Source organism: Schistocerca gregaria, chromosome X (genome assembly GCF_023897955.1).
Source record: "Schistocerca gregaria isolate iqSchGreg1 chromosome X, iqSchGreg1.2, whole genome shotgun sequence".
Classification (NCBI taxonomy): domain Eukaryota; kingdom Metazoa; phylum Arthropoda; class Insecta; order Orthoptera; family Acrididae; genus Schistocerca; species Schistocerca gregaria.
The window spans coordinates 614,881,933-614,896,108 of NC_064931.1; the positions used below are offsets into that span (position 1 = coordinate 614,881,933).

The 14,176-nt window shown below is 40.1% G+C and overlaps 1 protein-coding gene across 1 annotated transcript in view; it reads right to left on the minus strand.

The window, feature by feature from the left end:
• LOC126298834 (serine/threonine-protein kinase 16) overlaps positions 1-2,468 on the minus strand; it is a 146,008-nt gene extending 143,540 nt beyond the window's left edge. The window contains exon 1 of the mRNA XM_049990311.1: positions 1,817-2,468. Within this exon, the coding sequence (XP_049846268.1) occupies positions 1,817-1,917 (101 nt within the window). The 5' untranslated portion in view covers positions 1,918-2,468. The remainder of the gene's footprint in view (positions 1-1,816) is intronic.
• Positions 2,469-14,176: the final 11,708 nt, after the last annotated feature.

Here is a 14,176-nt window from a genome sequence, read left to right on the forward strand (position 1 = left end):
CTCCTGTGAGCTACTGCACAGTTTCTGTGTTGTTTGGCTTCATGCACCAGCTGCGAACAGTGGCTATTTGCGAGGTACCTATCTCCAAGTGTTTCATCAGGTCACTACGCTTGCCCAAAAACTGGTTGAGATGGACCTGCAATCCTGTCAAGCTGGAAATCAACTGGCATTGTTAGTTCACGAACATGTCCCTGCCACTTTTCGGTTAACATATTTTATGACCACTGTTCTCAAGCCATTTTACATGGCTCCAAGTGGTGCATCATTGTAGCAAGTTCCATAGTCTGCATTGGTACACCAGCAAATGAGGCAGCTGCGACATACACACGAATTCACTGCCATGACATTTATCAGCAGTGTTGTTCCTTATTAGTGCCTGCTACCAGATCTACACCATCTACAGTGATCCAAAGTGACCTGCGTGCATGTTCAAAGAGGGAAATTAATATTTGATGCAGAGAATTTATGTTATGTGCTGATCTGGTGAATAAACTTGTAGCCTGCATTTTTCTGAGTGGCACAGCAAACAAATGTCCAGTCTGATGAAAGAATGGGTGATAAAATATGATATCAACTTATGTGTAATGTATGCAAACTAAACAGCAACAGCTGCATCAAAGTAGTTTTAGAACCCGTGGCACTATCGCACTCCCTTGAGGCAACTACCCATGCCATATTTCAACAGAACACCAGCAAATATGAAGTGATTTTCAGACAACTGCTGAAAAAGGACATGGAACTTTTTTTGTAATGGTGAAAAGATTGTGGCTGAATAGTTAGTTGTCAGTTCTGAAAGTAACTTGTACATCAGCACCTTTGATTGCAAATTCTGAAAGTGAATGGAACCAATTAAGAGACAAGTCACCAACACGGTGTAAGATTGCAAAGCAATGAAGAGGAATTCAAAATTGATTCCTCACACATGAGGATGAATAAATTCTTTCAAAATTATTAATTGTGTCAGCTGATCTTTGCATAACTGTGGCAAATCTAGTAAGCAGTCTTTAGCGGCAATTTTCCATGCAATTACGAGCATACACTCAGCTAAAACACAGAGGAGCCTGGGCAGTTGTTGAGGTATAATATTATGATTTGACACTTAAGTCTTCCCCGTCAGTTGCTGAGAAGGAAGAAGATATGCTTCAAGCAATGAGTCAAATGTGGGAGACAAATAAAGAAATGACGACAATTGTAGAACAAACTCTTGGGTTGTTCAAACTGTGAATTCATAACACAGAGGAAGGTACTTATGATTTGTGCTGAATTTATGTGACAATATTTCTGCAAATTATTTATGGTTTGGTCTTTTTCAATTACTTTTTGATAACAATACCTTGATGTGGAGAGTATACTACATTGAAAAGAAATGGCAGCAATCCATTGTGTTATAAACGTATCTGTGAGAAGAACAGAGTATGTTTTGAGTTGCTTATTATTTTTTTTATCTTTTTAAATACTAGTGCTTTCGAACAGTATAATTTTTTAATGTTTCTGTATTTTACAACAGTTTGTACATTTCGATTATAGATGTATAATCATGATTTAAAATATGGGCATTGGAAAAATGCAATACACAGAAAGACTGCTGGTATTTTCCAATTTACAATGGACATAACTGGTTGTGCGTTAGAGGAAGCGATTTTATACACTTGTACGCTAGAAGAAACTGCAATAACTATATCATTGCTAAGTTTACATAGGTGCTCGCATGTTGATTATCTGCGGCATGTCGTTGTCTGTATGCTCATATAAAATCTACATTTTCTCATTTACTGCACCAGACAACTGTACAAATAACCCTATTACGGCAACATACCCGTCTGCCAAATGTTCTTGGACAGTGTACGTCTTTCCACCGACGGCAATTTTCGTTCTTGAACAGGCACAACCCATTTTTACCACACATTCATAAAACATTTAAATTATTTGTAAAAATTACACATATTGTAAAATAATTACACATTTATCAGTAACGTGATGTAAACACACTACGTCACATGTCAACACCCAAACAAACACAAAGATAATCTCTACATTTTTTTATTAGCTTCTACCATACAAACTTTTCGCCATCACAAATAAATGTAGTGACACATAACAAGGTATAAATTTTTTTCTTCGTTATACATACTGCTTAGGGCATAAATCCTTATGTTTTCAGATCAAAATTATTGTAATCAGATTACAAAACACAGTTGGCTGCTAAAAATTCATTTGTAATTAAGTTCTTAAGTTCAATTCATTTTAGATTTTTAAGTCTGCTTTCGCTAGAAACTGGGATATGGCATCATATGTATTCCTGGTTGAGTCTCCGTGAATTAGGATCGTATAAAGCGGCTGGCAGTGGCCAAGTCTTAAGAGCTCCTTCAAAAAGTCGATTCCGTCTTTTTCAATGCGTCTGCACTGAAATAAGATGCGATTTACGTCACCAATTGTTTCCTGTTCACATTGACAGTAGGGTGACTCCGATTCTATGCAAGCAGGCAGGGAAAGATCCATGATTGAGACGCATTCTCACAATGGACGTTATAATTTTCCTTGAATGTTTGAAGTTCGCAAACCATGTCTGTCTTGGTATGAATGTCTGTATACGTGTATAGCTTTTACCTCTTGTTTGTTGGCTTTCATTCCATTCTTTCTGCCATGAGAGAATCGCTTTTTGTTTTACTTTTAGGAGGTATTCTGTGCATGGGAGTTTAATGTCCATAGGTCTTCCGCTGTTAATCGCATCTCTCGCTAGTTGATCTGCTTTGTCATTGTATAGAATGTCGGAATGTCATTTGGTCCATACAAATTCTATAATTTGGCCAGTCTTTTTAGCTTTCTGGTATTGATCCAGTATATAGATGGTGTATTTACTAGTTCTTTTGTACCAATTCCTGTAACTAATGGATATCAGAACGCTTTGAGAGTCAGTGATTATTACTGCCTTGGGGAGTGTGACAGATGTCGCATATTTGATTGCCTCTATAATTGCGAAAGTTTCAGCAAGAACTGTGGAAGAAACACTTGGTAGTTGAATCTTTCTTTCTTCTTCAGATTCTGGAGAGAAGAAAGCACACCCAGTATGATTTTCCGTCCCCATTTTTGAGCCATCTGTACATAGTTTAAGATATCCCGCCCACTTTTCTGCCAGGTGCGATGTAGGTGAAAACTCCCCATATCCTTTTCCTTTGCTGGAATAGTCGACGTGTGTTACAGGAATATCGTGATAAGAGCTGTGACAGTCATATAGGAACATTGGATTGATTTGAATTGATTTTATTTCGTGTTCCAGGGATCCTAGTGTGTTGGGTTCACGAGGACGTGGAACGAGTCAGTATTTTACAAGTACAATATGATAAACTTATAGCATATACAGACATTTGAGTACATAATTATATAAAAATTTATACAGTAAATTCTTTGTTCAGCAATACAGATCTAAGAAAATACATATTTTCTTAGAATCATTAAAGCTCTACGGAAAACAGATACAGATAACACACAGATACAGAGCTCAAGTTCAATAACAATCTTAGCGGCGTTATGTCAACTTGTATTATATAATATTAAAATTTTACAATTTATTTAACTAAAACTCAACTAGACTGTAAAAAACTTTTTCTAGCAGATATCTTTTTAGTGCTTTCCTAAACTTACTCTTGTTATGACTCTCTGTCTTTATTTCAGGAAGAAGAGCACTGAAAAGTTTTGTAAAACAATAAACTGGTAGCCAAGATCGCAGGAATTCTGTTTATTCCATGATTACCGGTTTCGGCGAAACTAAAGCCGCCATCATCGGATCTTAGGAACATGCAGGTTACAACATCAACCGTATATGTCCTAAGATCCGTTGATGGCGGCTTTAGTTTCGCCGAAACCGGTAATCATGGAATAAAAAGAATTCCTGCGATCTTGGCTACCAGTTTATTGTTTTACAATCATCTAGACTGCTCCCACATGGGCACAATGTGCTCCCTACAAAGAAGAGTTTTGTTCCAGTGTAGTGGACATCCTTTTGCGCCAAGCTCAAATTTCTATGCTCGCTGTGTATGTCATTCTTCCTCTGTGTGTTATGCTCATAACAATTACTGTTTGGCTGAAATATCTCTATATTTTTACAAACAAAACACACGAGAGAAAAAATATATTGGCATGTACTTGTGTATATTTCAACTTTTCGAAAGTTATTTCTACACTAGTCTCTTGGGCCCAATCCACATATAACTCTTAAAGCTCACTTCTGTGCAATGAACACTTTCCTTGCTAATGGCTGGTTGCCCCCTCCGCCCCCCCCCCCCCCCAAATAATGCCGTATTCAACGAGTGGGTAAAAATAGCCATGGTATGCCACTTTTGCAGTGTTAGGTTCAACACATGTAGTGACAACCCATAAAGCATATGTAGCAGAGTTAAGCCTCTTACAGAGATCTATAATATGTAAAGACCAGTTCATTGTCTAATCAATCAATGTGTACTCCAAGTAATTTTGTTGTTTCCATTCTTTCTATTGGCTGATTACCACATGTCACACTTATCTCTCTCTCTCTTTTTGTTGTTGGACATAACTGAATAAAGCTGGTCTTACTGGAATTTAATGAGAGACTATTCACCTTGAATCAATTAACCACATCTGAGAGTATGTGATTAATGAGTTACCAAGATTACTATCTGTTCTACTGCTCATAAAAATTGTTGTATCATCAGCAAATTGTGTAAATTTACACAGCAGGCTTGTACATGGTGGTAGATCATTTATTAAAATCAGGAATAATAGTGGCCCAGGAATTGAGGCCCCTAGGCACTCCACATGTAATGGAACTCCATTCAGAATGTGAGGAAACGTCACATACGCCACCTGAGCTATTCAAGACAACTTTTTGTTTTCTGTCTTGGAGATATGAATGTAGCCAGTTGCCTGCAACACCACTTATTCCTACTAATTCTGCTTTTTGCAAGAGAATCTGGTGATCAACACAGTCAAACGCTTTGGATAAATCACAGAAGACATCAAGTGCTAGCATTTTTTCATTAACGTTTTCTAGGACTTCATTTGCAAGTGCATAGACTGGGTCTTCTGTGGAACGTCCCTTGGCTCTTGATGAGAACTCAATTCTTCATGAGATCATCAGCAATTCTTACATGCATTAGCTTTTCTAGAATTTTGGAGAAAGCTGTCAGCAAAGAGATAGCTCCATAATTAGGTAGTTCAGCTTTATCGCTCTTTTTGTACAGGGGCTTCACAATGGCATACTTAAGTCTACTGGGAACAACACCTTTCTGAAGGGAAGCATTGCAAATATGACATAGAATGTCACTTATCCACACACAAGAATATTTCATTAAATTACTAGATATATTATCAAACCCTGCAGAGTTCTTACCTTTTAGAGGCGCTATGATTTTTTGAATTTCTTCTACAGTAACAGGATTAAGGTGCATTATTGAAATTGTATTTGAATATACTGCTTGACAAAGAGTTACAGCTTCATAAACATTGGGCCTGCAACCAATCTGTTGAGTTACTGATAGGAAGTGTTTATTAAGAATCTCAGCCACACTTTTGGGGTTATCTACTAGGGTACCTTCATATCTGATTTTATTTACATCTTCTTTGCTTGTTATGTCTCTTATTGTTTCTTTTTTTTACAATGCTCCAAATTGCTTTTATTTTATTATTAGAATTATCTATTTTCTTCTCGTAATAAAGGGCTTTTGATTTCTGTATTAGTTTCTTTAAAATTTTACGGTATAATCTAAAGTGTTTCGTTTTTTGTACATCTTTACACAATCTTATTGTAGCATAAGTTTCCCTTTCGGTTTTACATGACTGTTTTATACCTTTTGAAATCCAGTGCTTACCTACAGAACTGGAAGCACTGCTTCTGACCCATTTCTTTAGAAATATTTCTTCAAAAAGAGCACAAAATTCATTTATAAAACAGTTAAATTTAGCAACAACATTATCATGGCTATATACTAAAGAGCAGCCCATTTGTTGCAACCGATGATTGAAAGTGTCTTTTTTTCTCTTCATTCATTACTCTTATGAATTTCTATTGAGGAAATTGTTTTTTGAACAGAGTAACAGCATAAAGAGTGAGAATTTGTCCATCATGATCTGAAAGCGCACTTATAACCTGCCTCACAGTATAATTCTCATGTCTAATTACATCTAAAAAGAGTTGTCTATCATAGTTTGAGACTCAGATGTAATTTTTGTTGGGTTCTTTATTACTGATTTCAGATTATGTAAGGTCATCACAATCTCAAAGTCAATTTTATTCTTATTTTCTGTCATAAACTTTATACTGAAATAACCTAAAACTACAACATCCATCCCTATTGAAAGTAACCCTGACAGCAGGAGTTCCATTATATGTAGAAAAGTTTTTATGTCACCTGAAGGAGCCCTGTAGACAGCCAACACTATTATTGTGTAGAATTTAATTATTATTTCTGTTGCACATGCCTCAAATTGTTGTTCCACACAATATTTCTTAATATCTATAGCTTTGTATGCTACACTATCCTTAACATAAATTGCTACTCCATATTTATCTTTACTCTCCCTAAAGTGGTAACATATAAAAATCGTTGAGATGAGTAGGAGACTCACCATTTCTTCTGCATAACAAACTTCTATTTGTTGTAGATGATGGTGACGCTTTTTCTGACACTTCAAATGTTGGTTCACCACTACTGCTGTGTTTTCTTGTGAACTTGGCGTCTTCTCGTTTTTTTTTGTTTTCGCCTAAAATAATATTTGGATGACCAGGAAATGTAGTTCTTTTGTTGTTGAAATCATTGTCCACTGTTCTTTCTGTTGACATTTCGTCTTTGTTTACATGCTTTGAGGGTGCTGATGATGGTTCTATATTTTTTTAAGTGTTTCCGTTATGAAGTCAGGCGATGAAGATGCAATTATCATTTTGTTTTGAATTTATTTTGGTAGTTTTTTATTACCTTGGTTGTCAGGTTTGCCAGATAATCTTTCCCCAAGCCATTCAGGTGTAGTCCGTGTTGCGTATGGAATCTACATCCAATATTGCTTAGATCAATGCATTTCACATTGGCACTTTCATTTCAATATTAACGAATGACCATCTTACAAGATCATAACAATGCTAAATATTGACCATTATTACGTTAGCGTGAGTGAGGTTCCTCAGACACTGTTTAAGATCGCGCGTTGGATTCGCTTTTTCATTTTTGTATATGCGCCTCCCAGAACTACAACAAAGTCTTTATCGTGCAGAATTTCTGCCTTTGCGGATGCAGTCATTTTTTTAAATTGCGCTAAGCGGGGCTCCCAGTTTCACTATACCATACGAATATCTTTTAGCTGTTTTTTTTTTTTTTTAGCTTACTCGCAAGTCCATGACCATGGCTGTCTGAAAACACAAACAGTCTGCTGTTATTGGAGTTCACAATGTATTGTTTTACGAAACACTTCGGCACAATTTTTGATAGGAACATTTACATTGGCCTCATTCACGCTTGTTTGCGTCAATAATTTTTCTCTCTTACCTTATTTACACTGCCTTTTTGCTTTTCCCATCGTTCATGCGAACCGTATGTTGCATTTCCACTATCGGCTGTTGAAAGTACTTGAAATGTGTTCGTGTACAAAGCTTGCGTAACTTTCACAGGTTTTCCGAATTTGCAATTTTGGTCTTGCTATTACTGCACTTTACATTTGACCACTTTTCCGTAACGGACGAACTATCTCGCGCATGTTTTAGCGTGTTCACCGCAGTATTTTCTTGTCGTATTTTCGAAATATCCGTTTCCAAACTGCCGATTATGAACTGTAAGCTCGTTATGCGTTCAGACAGTTTCGTAATTTCGTCCTTCCAATTTTCACACGATTTCTTTTTCACGGCAAAATTTGTGTTTTTCTGGAAGGACACTTGCTTAACTTTTACTCTAGCCGCCATCTTGAAAGGTGGAAGAACCTCACTTCGATATACTTTCTTTTGGAGATATTTCCAATACATATAAAACTGTTGTTTCCTAACATTTATGTTAATCCAGATTTGAGACAGAGTTTCGCACTTTTTTGTCAGTGAATGTTTAGTATCTGCCATCCACTGTAAGATATAACGATCACACATCATTGCTCTGCGAATATGTAGAGGCATTTCTGATGCTTCCAGGAGAAGGGCGTTAGTGGGAGGAGAATGCATAGCTCAGAGGCAGATGCATAAGCGTCTGTTCTGCAGTTTATCCAGTAGTGCTAGGTACTTGTTGGCAGCAGTGTGATAGACCGTGGAACCATAGTCTATACAGGAACGTATCAACGTGCGGTAGAGGGTGAGCAGAGTGTTGGGGTGAACCCCCCACCATACTCTTGTCACTGATCCAATAAGGTTCAATGCTGATTCACACGTACCGACGACGGTTTGAATATGAGGTATCCAACTCATTCTGGAATCGAAGAGAACACCAAGAAACCTCGCCTGGGATTTTAGTGGTATTTTATGACCAGAAAGTCTTGCACAATTCAAGCAGCCTGCCATAGTTTAGTTTGTGAAAGGAGCAAGTACCAATTTTTCAGCCGAAATCTGTAACCCAAAGCTACGTAATATTTGATCCAGTGTGCCCATCGCCACTGATAGCTCACACAGCCTGATACATTCCTTTGGTCGACACATACAAACAAATATCATCTGCATACTGGAGGATTTGAACAGGAAAAGGGATAATCCTCACCAGCTCGTTAGTATATAGTGCAAAGAGTAGGGGGCTGAGAATAGCTCCTTGTGGAAGACTTGTCGTAAGATGTCGTGATTCAATTAATTTATTTTGGAACTCAACCCATATTTGTCTTTCAGTGAGGAAAGAGCTGATTCCATAAATAAGTTGTGGCGGGATTCAAATGGTTTCCAACTTCTGTAGCAACACAGGTATAAGAACATTATAATATGCTCCTACTATATCCAGGAAAATAGCTGTTACATCCTCTTTTCTTGTTGATGCGTCATAAATCTCTGAGGTTAAGATATTTAAATTAGCTATTGCTTCCTTGCCTTTTCTAAAGCCGTACAGACTCGATGACAGGGCCTGATTTGATTCCAACCACCGTTCCAAACGATTTTTTACCAGGCGTTCTAAAGTTTTACCAGTACAGGAAGAAAGAGAAATAGGTCTATATTATTTGGCCTGCTCTTCATCCTTATGTGGTTTCAGTATGGGTACCACTACTTGTGTTGTCCAATCTTCTATTAGCGTGTCATTCATCCATATTTGGTTAAACATCTGTAACAGTTTTCTGAGTGCTATATCTGGAAGATTTTTTATTATCTGATAGTGTATATCGTCCTTACTGGGTGTGGAAGCTACGCTCTTTTTAATGCCATTCATCAGTTCTTCATACGAAAACGGTACCACGAGCGAGTGATTGTAATCCAGTTGCTCTGGGGTGCAAGATGGCTGCTTGGTTGCAGAAGCTGGTGGGATTAAATTCACAAGGTCTACAAGTCATGCCTGCCGCGCAGAAAGTCGTATACTCCAAACTCACTTATTTGTTACATAGTTTAATTCTTAATTTCTATGTGTGTTTTTGGTACTTGCGTTGTTTAATTCATAAATTTCGGGTGTATTATGGTATTTGAGAGTTGTAGCATCGTGTATTAGTACCTGAATAGTGTAAATTTGCGTAGTTGTCTGTCTTCTGTTTTTGTTTTGAACGGCCAGTGTCGGTTGGTCACAGCCAGTGTGCTCCCTGCCGCCGTTGGATAAGCAGCCGCCAGCAGAAAGTCGTATACTCCTAGCTCATTTATTTGTTACATAGTTTAATTCTTAATTTCTTTGCGTGTATTTGGTACTTGCAATGTTTAATTCATAAATTTCGGGCGTATTATAGTATTTGAGAGTTGTAGCATCGCGTTTTAGTACCTGAATAGTGTAAAATCGCGTAGTCTCCTTCCGCCACCGAGCAGTGTGTTATCAATGCGCAAGTAGCAGCACTGCTGCATTTACTAGGCAATCTTGTATTTTAATAACCGTTTAAATTTTGTGTCGATTTGTTTGTGCTCTCTGTAGATTAGTTCAGACGTTCTTTGCACAACAGTTTTTAGCATGGATAGGGACTGCAACTGCTGTGTTCGGATGCAGGCTGAGTTGGCAGCCCTTCGCTCCCAGCTTCAGTCAGTGTTGGCTTCGTTCACACAGCTTAAGGCTGTTGCCAATGGGCAACACTGTGGGGGTCCGGATGGGGGTTTGTCGGGGATGGCCAGCTCGTCCCACACATCCCCCGATCGACTGTGTCTGCCCGGGATACTGCCCACATTGTGGCTGATCCCTCACCTGTGGTAGAGTGGGAGGTCGTCTCGAAGTGTGGCAGGGGGCGAGAGACATTCTGGAGGGCTGAACGGAAGGCCTCTCCAGTTTGTCTGACAAACCGGTTTCAGGCTCTGCCTCAGGCTGATACTGATCTTTGGCCGGACATGGCTGCTTGTCCTGTTCCAGAGGTTACCCTCAGTGTGCAAGATCCGGGCGGTCGCAGAGGGTGGGCTTACTGGTAGTTGGGAGCTCCAATGGCAGGCGCGTAAAGGGGCCCTTTAGGGATATGGCAGCAAGAGATGGGAAGAAAAACAATGTGCACTCCGTGTGCATACCGGGATGAGTCATTCCAGGTGTGGAAAGGGTCCTTCCAGATGCCATGAAGGGTACAGGGCGCACCCATCTGCAGGTGGTCGCTCATGTCGGCACCAATGATGTGTGTCGCTATGGATCGGAGGGAATCCTCTCTGGCTTCCGGCGGCTATCTGATTTGGTGAAGACTGCTAGTGGGATGAAAGCAGAGCTCACCATCTGCAGCATCGTCGACAGGACTGACTGCAGACCTTTGGTACAGAGCCGAGTGGAGGGTCTGAATCAGAGGCTGAGACGGTTCTGCGACCGTGTGGGCTGCAGATTCCTCGACTTGCGCCATAGGGTGGTGTGGTTTTGGGGATCCCCTGGATAGGTCAGGAGTCCACTACACGCAGCAAACGGCTACACGGGTAGCAGGGTTTGTGTGGCGTGGACTGGGCAGTTTTTTAGATTAGATGGCCTCGGGCAAGTACAGAAAGGGCAACAGCCTCAAAGGGTGCGGGGCAAAGTCAGGACTTGGCGGGGACCAAGCAGCAATCGGTATTGTAATTGTAAACTGTCGAAGCTGCATTGGTAAAGTAGCGGAACTTCAAGCGCTGATAGAAAGCGCAGAAGCTGAAATCGTTATAGGTACAGATAGTTGGCTGAAGCCAGAGATAAATTCTGCCGAAATTTTTACAAAGGCACAGACGGTGTTTAGAAAGGATAGATTGCATGCAACCGGTGGGGGTGTGTTTGTCGCTGTTAGTAGTAGTTTATCCTGTAGTGAAGTAGAAGTGGATAGTTCCTGTGAATTATTATGGGTGGAGGTTACACTCAACAACCGAGCTAGGTTGTTTAGGACGGCTGGTAGGGACAGGGCAACAAGTGACATTATACTGAGTGCACCATCCGAAAATTACCTCGAGCAATTAAAAAGAGAACCGACTTGTGGAGATAACATCTTGGACCTACTGATAACAAACAGACCCGAACTTTTCGACTCTGTAAGTGCAGAACAGGGAATCAGTGATCATAAGGCCGTTGCAGCATCCCTGAATATGAAAGTTAATAGAAATATAAAAAAAGAGAGGAAGGTTTATCTGTTTAGCAAGAGTAATAGAAGGCAGATTTCAGACTACCTAACAGATCAAAACGAAAATTTCTGTTCCGACACTGACAATGTTGAGTGTTTATGGAAAAAGTTCAAGGCAATCGTAAAATTGCTTTTTAGACAGGTACGTGCCGAGTAAAACCGTGAAGGACGGGAAAAACCCACCGTGGTTCAACAATAAAGTTAGGAAACTACTGCGAAAGCAAAGAGAGCTTCACTCCAAGTTCAAACGCAGTCAAAACCTCTCAGACAAGCAGAAGCTAAACGACGTCAAAGTTAGCGTAAGGAGGGCTATGCGTGAAGCGTTCAGCGAATTCGAAAGTGAAATTCTATGTGCTGATTTGACAGAAAATCCTCGGAAGTTCTGGTCTTACGTTAAATGAGTAAGTGGCTCGAAACAGCATATCCAGACACTCCGGGATGATGATGGCATTGAAACAGAGGATGACACGCGTAAAGCTGAAATACTAAACACCTTTTTCCAAAGCTGTTTCACAGAGGAAGAGCGCACTACAGTTCCTTCTCTAAATCCTCGAACAGACGAAAAAATGGCTGACATCGAAACAGGTGTCCACGGAACAGAAAAGCAACTGGAATCATTCAAAAGAGGAAAGTCCACTGGTCCTGACGGGATACCAATTCGATTCTACACAGAGTACGCGAAAGAACTTGGCCCCCTTCTAACAGACGTGTACCGCAAGTCTCTAGAGGAACGGAAGGTTCCAAATGATTAGAAAAGAGCACAGGTAGTCCCAGTCTTCAATAAGGGTCGTCGAGCAGATGCGCAAAACTATAGACCTATATCTCTGACGTCGATCTGTTGTAGAATTTTAGAATATGTTTTTTGCTCGCGTATCATGTCGTTTTTGGAAACCCAGAATCTACTATGTAGGAATCAACATGGATTCCGGGAACAGCGATCGTGTGTGACCCAACTCGCTTTATTTGTTCATGAGACCCAGAAAATATTAGATACAGGCTCCCAGGTAGATGCTATTTCCCTTGACTTCCGGAAGGCGTTCGATACAGTTCCGCACTGTCGCCTGATAAACAAAGTAAGAGCCTACGGAATATCAGACCAGCTGTGTGGCTGGAGTGAAGAGCTTTTAGCAAACAGAACACAGCATGTTGTTATCAATGGAGAGACGTCTACAGACGTTAAAGTAACCTCTGTCGTGCCACAGGGGAGTGTTATGGGACCATTGCTTTTCACAATATATATAAATGACCTAGTAGATAGTGTCGGGACTTCCATGCGGCTTTTCGCGGATGATGCTGTAGTATACAGAGAAGTTGCAGCTTTTGAAAATTGTAGCGAAATGCAGGAAGATCTGCAGCGGATAGGCACTTGGTGCAGGGAGTGGCAACTGACCCTTAACATAGACAAATTTAATGTATTACGAATACATAGAAAGAAGTATCCTTTATTGTATGATTATATGATAACGGAACAAACACTGGTAGCAGTTACTTCTGTAACATATCTGGGAGTATGCGTGCGGAACGAGTTGAAGTGGAATGATCATATAAAATTAATTGTTGGTAATGCGGGTACCAGGTTGAGATTCATTGGGAGAGTCCTTAGAAAATGTAGTCCATCAATAAAGGAGGTGGCTTACAAAACACTCGTTTGACCTATGCTTGAGTATTGCTCATCAGTGTGGGATCCGTACCAGATCGGGTTGACGGAGGAGATAGAGAAGTTCCAAAGAAGAGCGGCGCGTTTCGTCACAGAGTTATTTGGTAACCGTGATAGCGTAACGGAGATGTTTAGCAAACTTAAGTGGCAGACTCTGCAAGAGAGGCGCTGTGCTTCGCGGTGTAGCTTGCTCGCCAGGTTTCGAGAGGGTGCGTTTGTGGATGAGGTACCGAATGTATTTCTTCCCCCTACTTATACCTCCCGAGGAGATAATGAATGTAAAATTAGAGAGATTCGAGCGTGCATGGAGGCTTTCAGACAGTCGTTCTTCCCGCGAACCATACGCGACTGGAACAGAAAAGGGAGGTAATGACAGTGGCACGTAAAGTGCCCTCCGCCACACACCGTTGGTTGGCTTGCGGAGTATAAATGTAGATGTAGATGTAGAATGGGTGACGCATAGTGAAGTTTTTGTTTTTGAAAAATCTTAATTGCTTCCAACCTCAGCGATACTAACATTGTTATTTAAAGATTCTGTATTATTTAAAGTTAACTGTACGCAAGTTTGCGCTGTGCTGTTCCTCTAGAGCATACCTCCCTTTTTCCTTGGTATGGAAACTGTTGCATCGTCTTCAATAGTTGAAATTAGCTGTTGGTAGCCCTCTTTCGGAGCTAGCAAATTTTTAAAAGATTGAAACTTCACCTTGACTGTTGCATTATACTTTGGCCAGTCAGTATCCTTTATTATCCACCTGCAGATTGGGTCGATAATTTCTACTGTATTTATGGGTAAGTCTATTGTGATTTCCAGAGGGAAATGATCTGAGCCAAGAGGGTCTCGTATGACCGTCCACTCCGTTACAC